Genomic DNA, 7,770 nt, shown 5'->3' with positions numbered 1-7,770 from the left:
ACACCTGGCTCTCTAGAAATAGGAAAATACATTCATTAGCTGTGATGACTCTGCCCCTTTCTTACCCTTAAGACAAAGTGCTCTTTATTAGAATCAGATGCTGAACCCACCACTCAGGACTCGGTCATCCTGGTTTTTCCCAAGTCTTAAGTATCAAAGGCAACATTCCACAGTCAGTTTATGATCCCAAGAACCCCACCCATTTCTCCACCAAAGTACTTCCATCTATCCTCAGGCCCTGATAAAACCTTTCAGATTAAGTCATTCCCTGTCATGACTGTTCCCATATCAGCCTGGCCAGCTTATGAATTCACACAATGCATAAAAACCAAATCAAACAAAAACACAAAACAGGATTTTTGGGTTTGCATTTTTTTTAAAAAATGGTATTTGTATTAAAAGTCTTTAAATGAATAGACAACCATTAAACGTAGGTCTGGAATTAAAATTACAATTAGTTAGAATCTTCTTGGTACATCACAACATTAAAAATTTTGCTCTTGGCTGGAGGAAAATCCTACGACAGAAAAAATAAAGGGGAAGGGAAGGGAGGGGAAAAGGGCACTAAATACCTGAAAATTTAAATAAGATGAAGCCAGAAGTACTCGCAAGACATGGAAATTAGACGTAAAAGGCTCCAAAAGAAATCAAAATAAATTCCTTGAACAACAGGCCCTTTTGTCCTGGCTTGCTCAGAATGATTACTGAAAGGAAACTGTTAAGTACTTTGGGGAGTCATAGCAGATAATGGGATTTTGTGGAACTTTCACAGGTTGGCACCGGCTGGAACAGCTGAGTTTTGAAGGCACTCTAGACCCAGGGTCGCTGTTGGCCCTGAATCACATTTGAGGAAGTCTTTGTACTGTACTTTAAAGATCTGGTCATCAAAATCAGTTATTGCCAACCAAAAGGAAACCCTAAACCCAAACAAAATAAAATGAACCACCCCATGGGGGAAAAATGTGCAGATTTGTAATATTTTTCACAGCTGATTAAAAACAAACAAACAAAAAAAAAAACAACAAAACTCTACCGCTCTCCCCCAGACTCCCCTTACAGTAGGTAAACAAAATAGATTTTTTTTTTCCACAAATATCAGCAGACACTTTCTGGCACCCCACACTGTATTGGCATCAGTGTAAACAGTCCCAGTTCAGTTGTGCAATACTTCAGATTGGATACACTGTAACAATAATCCAACTTTGCATAGAAATCCTCAGAGTCCTAATCAGTCCCAGGGTTGCACTCCCAGACTGGCAAAGGCGGCAGCCAAGCCCTCGCTTCCAGCACATCCACACATGCCTGGAAACGGGGTCTCTTCCTCTCTTTTCAATTCTTCACAGCCTTTTCCTGCACTTCCTTCCCCCATCCAGGTACTTAGATCTTCGAATTGGAAATCGGGCTGTTGACAAGCCCTTTTCTCTCCCATCCTCCTCCTGCTCCCACCACCCCTTCCCTCCCAGATTGAAACTTTTTTTCCTTTTTTTTTTTTGCCTGGTGTCAAGTTGCCAATACAGCTCTCTAACGGCTGCTTTAAGTGGGAAAACAGGCAACGATCAAAGAAATCCACGAGAGGAATGTACATGCTTGGAAAGCGCCACATTTCCACCCAGGTTTCAGATGTTAAATACAAGACAACCCCCCTACCCCATGACACTGAGCACTGAGGCCCGTCAGCTGCAGTGGAAATAGCCACGAGCCCCCACCTGGAACACACCTTGTACGATGCAAAGTTGTTTCCAATCTTAAAATAATAATAATAAAATCACATTGAGCAAGAAGTATGGTGTTTGCTTTCGCCTTTTTCTTTAAAAAAAAAAAAAAAAAGAAACCAATAAAAATTCAAAGCAGAGCCCAAGCCCGAAGGAAGAAGCCGCCCTCCCCCCTTTCTTTTTCTCAGAGAATCACGCAGGAGGAGCAGCACTGGTCGTCCCCGTTGGGCTGAGCCGCATAGTTCATCTGGCGGACGATCTCGGCGAAGAGCTCGTCCACCGAGGCTTTATTTTTGGCCGATGTCTCGAGAAAGGGGCAACTCCACTCTTCGGCCAGGGCCTTGCCCTCCCCGAAGGAGACCTCGCGCTCGCCCTCCAGGTCCACCTTGTTGCCCACCAGAATCATGGGCACGCGTTCGTACCTCTTGACGCGGATGATCTGGTCGCGCATGGGCTTGATGTCCTGGAAGCTCTGCTGGTTCACTAGGCTGTAGACGAGAATGAAGCCCTGGCCGTTTTTGATGTACAGGTCCCGCATGGACGCGAACTGCTCGGTGCCCGCCGTGTCCAGGATCTCCAGCACGGACGGCGACGAGTCCACCTCGATTTCCTTGCGGTAGAAGTCCTCGATGGTGGGGTCGTACTTCTCGATGAAGGAGCCCGTCACGAACTGCACGGTGAGGGCCGACTTGCCCACTCCGCCCGAGCCCAGCACCACCACTTTGTACTCTCGCATGGCTTCTCACCCCCGCCCCCCCTCCCCGAGAGTCTCTCGCGCTCTCGGCCTCCCTCCGGCCTGGACCCCCCGGGGGGCGTGGGGGCACAGGGGCACGGCGTGGGGCCGGCTCGGCGGCTGCCTGCTGCCCTCTCCTAGGAGCGGCGGGGGAGGAGGGAAACGCGGGGCAGAAGGCAAAGAAACCCCCCCAGAGGCTGGGGAGGGGGTGGGGGGGCGGTCGCCCACCCCAGCGAGGCTTCACTCGGGCTCCGTGCCCTGCATTCAGGCGGCGGCGGCGGCTGGGGCACCGGGAGCGAGCTGCCGGCAGCGGGCGCAGGGACAATGCCCGGGCTGGTGAAGAAGCGGGCGATCGGCCGGGCACGGACTGCGGCCGGGGCCGGGGCTGCTCCTGCCGATGGGGCTGCTGCTCCTTCTCAGGCGCGCTGCGAGGAGGGGGGGCACAGGCTCTGGCACTGGCGGTGGCAGCAGAGGCAGGGACGGCTGCAGGCTGCGGAGGCGGCTGCTAATTGCGCCCCAGCCCCGAGCGCGTGGTGCATGAGTCCCCGTGGTGCCTGCCTCCTTCCTCCAGCAGCCCCGCGGTCCGCACCTCCCTCCCTAGCAGCCCGGGGAGTGCTCGAGCTTCCTACTTCCAGCCCCAAAGCTGCCTTGCCTTAGTGAGCATGCCCAGTGAGGGGGCGCTGAGTCGTGGCGAGGCGGCCGGGGGGAGGAGGATTCCGCTTTTCCGGGTTTTCCTAGAGGGCCGGAGCAGGGGCGGGGCTAAGAGAGCAGCGGGCTCCAGCTGAGATTGGGTCTCCGGAGCTGGAGTAGAAGGCAGAGCAGAAGGGTGCCAGGGATGGGCGCTCGGGCCTGGGGAAGAGCATTTCCAGGATAGGGACCAGCAAGAGGGCACGAAAGGGTCCTGTATCCCGATGCCCAAAACTGTTCAGGCAGATAGACGGAAGATTGACAAGTGACCGGGAGACACCCAGGAGAGCACACTTTTATTGGGGCAGAAGCAAGCTCCCGGGTACTCTTTGCCTCTCTTGCGTGTGCAGGGATGCCTCAGGGGAACAATGTGAGCTTGGGAGACTAAGAGGTCCTTTTCGGGTGGCGGCTAGGAGTACATCTGGAGGTGGGCAGACTCCCGCGGGTGCCGTTCTCTGGGCTTGTGCCCAGCCAGCACGGTGTTGACGAGGGTTATCTTTTGCCAGACTCACTTCACATAGAGTGAATCTGTTTTGATGCCTCGGCTACTGGCTGTTGCCTCCTCTTCAAACATTGTCTTGTCCTTATTTTGCATTGATTGTGTAACGACTTTTTTGGAGGTACACCCCGCCTTCCCTCTAGGATGTAAGCAAGCTCCCCGAGAGCAGTTTCTCGTTTCATTTTTCCGACCTTGTATCCCCAGCAGCCACCAAGGAGGCACTTAATGCTTGCCTGTTATCCGAACCTTTATCTCTGGCTGGTTTGCAAAACGCTTAAAAATCGTCCAAGCGCTCAGGAGTGGAAGGAATTGGACAAGGAGTTCGGACCCTGCTTTGGCCACTTGCTACCCTAAGTCCCTTCATCTCTCTGGGCTTGTTTCCGCTTCCCTAAAGTAGAAACTTTAGAGTGCAGAGGTCAGCATGGCATGACGAAGAGTATTGGAAGGGGTTCTAATGTCTCTTCTGATGCTTACAGGTGTAAGTCAGTTTAGCTCTCTTGGCCTCAGTTTACTCCACAGTAAAATGGGATTGAGCCAGAATAGGGCCAGCATTCTTATTCTCACTCCCCACAGGATAGAGGTGCCAACTCATGGTGAGTGCCAGCTTAGCAAAGATGCCCGCTTGGCCTGATCGGGCAGGGATTGCGGGGCGCTGCTCCCCAAACTCCAATTCCCCGCGCGCTCTGCTTCTTCGCCGCCGCCCCCATCCCATCCTCTTTAAGAAGCTAGAAACACTGCTTGGAACCCCAAGAAAGGTTCCAGGCGCCGAATTTTCAAATGCCTTTGGTATGGGGAGGAAGGATGTTTGGGGGATAAAAATGGGGGCGGAACGTTATGAGTTACACAAGTACAAAGAGCACGTCTGCAGCTCAGGGTCGCGAAACCGTCCACCTGTGCCAGCCCATGCTCACAGGCTCCCGCCGGCCCCAAGAAGGTCGCAAGAGCCTAGGACTCGGACCCTGGCCAGGCAAGGAGGGATCTCTGGGACTGAAACCTGTTCCTCAGTCCTTGGGGGTAGCCCACCAGACCTTCAACCTTCCCTTTCCAGCCCCAGCCAATTGTAGAACTTGAGGCGCAAGGGTCCAGCTGGGTCCTGGGTCCGTCCCAGCAGACCTTCCTCTGAGGCAGTATAGAAAACCCGGGCAAGGTCTCCGAGCCCATAGGAACTGCTCCGAGAGGCTGTCAGGAGATAGGGAGAGAGCTACGCATGCTCATTAGGAGCGACAGCTGGGGGGGCGGGGGAAAGAAGTAGGAAGCTAGGACTGGACACACCCACCCTGGCGCTCAAATTACCTCCTCTCCCAGTCTCGGGGCCCTTTGGTTGGTGGTCGCAGTTCTGCTCTCCCCCGCAGCCCCCCCCAAGGTATCATTTCATTGGCTGCCGCCAAGGTTCTGTCAGTCAGCGAGGTTTCATTGGCTGAAAAGTATCCTCCATTTCTGATTGGTTATCGATGGAGATTAAGCGAGGGGCGGAGGCCCAGCTGTTTCTCCGCGGTGCCTCCCAGTTCTGCCCCTCCCCCTGTTCCCCCCAATTCCCCCAGCGCGAAAGCAGCTGTTTAGGGAGGGAGGAGAAAGTCTGGCTGTCTTTTGCACCTCGGGAACTACTGAACCTAGAACCCCAGGTTTTGCGCTTCGAAGGCAGGGCTAGGCGGGCGCAGCATGCAAGTCTTTTCCTTGTTCCAGGTTAAGGCCGGCTCGGGATCGTCGTCTTTGCCTGGGAAGGGAGAGGCCAACCCAACATCTAGTCCTGCCCCCCAAAGGGACTGAAAGGGGGGCGGGGAGGGAGGCAGAGAAAGGCTGGGCCTCGGAGCCAGTCACCGGGAGGAGAGGGGGAAATGCCCGGACCTGCCTCTCCGCCTCTTCGGTTCGGGGGTGGGAGCTTTGGCTCGACTCACACACATTGGGAGGTAAAAGGGAGTTGCCTCGACTTGTCCCTAGACTCTCTTACATCTCGAGGAGGAGAGATGTCAAGGCCTGCCTCAGATTTTAGGATTCGGGGTGCGGGGGGGGGGGGACGGCATGGCGAGGAGTTGATTGTTCCAGAGGGTTTGGGAGCCGAGAGAGATACTCCAGCAGCCGAATAGAGGCAGCAAGTGATAAACTAGCTGTAAGTTCCGGTGGATTCCAGCCTTCTAGAGGCAAAAGGGTTTATTAGCCCACACATAAGTAGGAGGCTGAGTCAGGAGTTCTGTTCACTTTTCCATCCATGATTCACCTGAAGATCCCTCTTGACTTAAAACTTACCTTCTTTCTTGGAATCACTACTGGATATTAGTTCCAAGGCAGAAGACCTGGAAGGGCTAGGCAATGGGGATGAACAGGTTTGCCCCAATAAACAGCTAGGAAGTGGCTGAGGTCAAATTTGAACCCAGGACCTCCTGGCTCTCAAATCTACCGAGCCACCTAACTGTCCCCTCTTTCTGGCTTTTTTGTTTGTTTTTACTTTGGAAGCCCCAAATCACAAACTCAAGTGGACAAACCAACTTTATATTTGTTCTCCCCCTCAGATTTTTTTCAGCACATTTGTTTGCTCCAGAGTCTGGGGCAGTAGCTTGTCAAGTTGCTTCCAGCAGTGCTCTCTGGGGTGAGCAGGGTGTGGCCCCTCCACACCCTCCGCAGGGCACTACCTACTCGTTTGGCTACTGAGTGCTTAGACAAATAGGGCAATGGGTAGGATCCTGAATGAAGAGCTAGCAAAAACCTTGGAGTTCATCTAGTCCAGTGATGGGCAACCTTTTGAGGCTGGTGTGACAAAATTCACCAAAAAACCTAGCATAACTCAGGTGGGGTGTCACTTTGAGAAAAACACCATAATTTCGATATTTATAGTTTAAATAACAAAAATGTATAATTGTAATTAACTTTTAAAAAACACAGAACTATTAAATAGTCATAAAATCACTCTTTAATCAAGGGAAAGGGGGATGAGGGCTACTTGGCCTCTTTTGCAGAGCTGCGCCTTGTGCAGAATCCAAGAATTGAACCCTGCTTGCTCGCCTCCCTGACCCCCCTGGGAATGACACCTCTCTAGATAACGACTCCAAGGAACAAAGGAAATTGGGGAACTTCTATGCCATTTGGGAAGATCCAGGGGCTGGGAGAGATGATTGACATTATATTGACAGGATACAATCAAGCTAGAGAAAGGAATCCTAGCTAGAGGCTAGGGTGTAAGGGAAGGGGCTGCTTACACAATGGATACTAAAGGATGGTCCCGGCCCAAGTGTCTTCCTGAGAAAGGGTCACTGATACTATGGGCAAGACCACCTAAGACAAAAGGGTATTTAGCATTTACCCTGGGGTCCATTATTCAGTCTGCAACTGCTTGCCTGAGATTCCCTTCAGGGTGGATTCTCAGGGGAACAGGGAAATACAGGCTTTGGGGGTCTCCAGCCTACAAGCTATTTCTAAAACTCGGGGTTCATCATATCTCACTAAGCCACAAGTTTGGGGTCTCTAGATTCCATGTCGACATAATATATAACTATTTAATTAACCAAAAACTAATTATTGGGGCAGCTGGGTAGCTCAGTGGATTGAGAGTCAGGCCTAGAGACGGGAGGTCCTGGGTTCAAATCCGGGCTCAGACACTTCCCAGCTGTGTGACCCTGGGCAAGTCACTTGACCCCCATTGCCTACCCTTACCACTCTTCCACCTATAAGTCAATATACAGAAGTTAAGAGTTTAAGATAAAAAAAAAACTAATTATTTAACTTCCCTGCTTAGTGACAGTTGTTCTGGCCTACAGACCTCTGGCACAGAGTGTCTGTCTACACTACACTGCAGCAAATGTTTCATCCTCGGCATGCGGCCCCATACTTCTCTGTATGTGACCAATTGCCATCGAAAATGGCTACGCGTGCACATGTCTTAGGTTTGCCATCAGGGATCTAGTCCAAACCTCTCCTCTTAGAGTTGAAGGAATTATGTACAAAAAGGGAAATGCCTTGCCCAAGGTCACACAGTTAATGAATGAATGAACTAGGGTAGAAGCCTTAGTCATTTAATTCCAGGTCTAATGGATTCTTCCACCATACCAAACATTATGGTGCTTCAGCCATAGACTGTAAATGTTCAAAAAAATCCTACAGAACCACTTCACCAAATTTTATTTATTTTAGGGTTTTTATTTCAAATT

The 7,770-nt window shown here is 51.5% G+C and overlaps 1 protein-coding gene across 3 annotated transcripts; it reads right to left on the bottom strand.

Moving 5' to 3' along the window:
* Window positions 1-364: 364 nt before the first annotated feature.
* On the bottom strand, window positions 365-2,448 carry RAP2B (RAP2B, member of RAS oncogene family). Of its 3 annotated transcripts, none has more exons than XM_044667686.1 (2): window positions 2,314-2,448; window positions 365-2,262 (listed from the first exon to the last, which is right to left on the bottom strand). In XM_044667686.1, the coding sequence occupies exons 1-2, from the start codon at window positions 2,446-2,448 to the stop codon at window positions 1,897-1,899; spliced, it is 501 nt and encodes a 166-aa protein (XP_044523621.1). In that variant the 3' UTR covers window positions 365-1,896. The 3 variants fall into 3 exon arrangements, with proteins under 3 accessions (XP_044523621.1, XP_044523623.1, XP_044523620.1); XM_044667688.1 differs by having other exon boundaries at window positions 2,389-2,448; XM_044667685.1 differs by having other exon boundaries at window positions 365-2,448.
* Between the last annotated feature and the right edge of the window lie 5,322 nt (window positions 2,449-7,770).

This window comes from Gracilinanus agilis, chromosome 3 (assembly GCF_016433145.1).
Source record: "Gracilinanus agilis isolate LMUSP501 chromosome 3, AgileGrace, whole genome shotgun sequence".
NCBI lineage: Eukaryota > Metazoa > Chordata > Mammalia > Didelphimorphia > Didelphidae > Gracilinanus > Gracilinanus agilis.
Note: the sequence above shows the minus strand (reverse complement) of the source record. Positions and strands in the feature narration are given on the sequence as shown.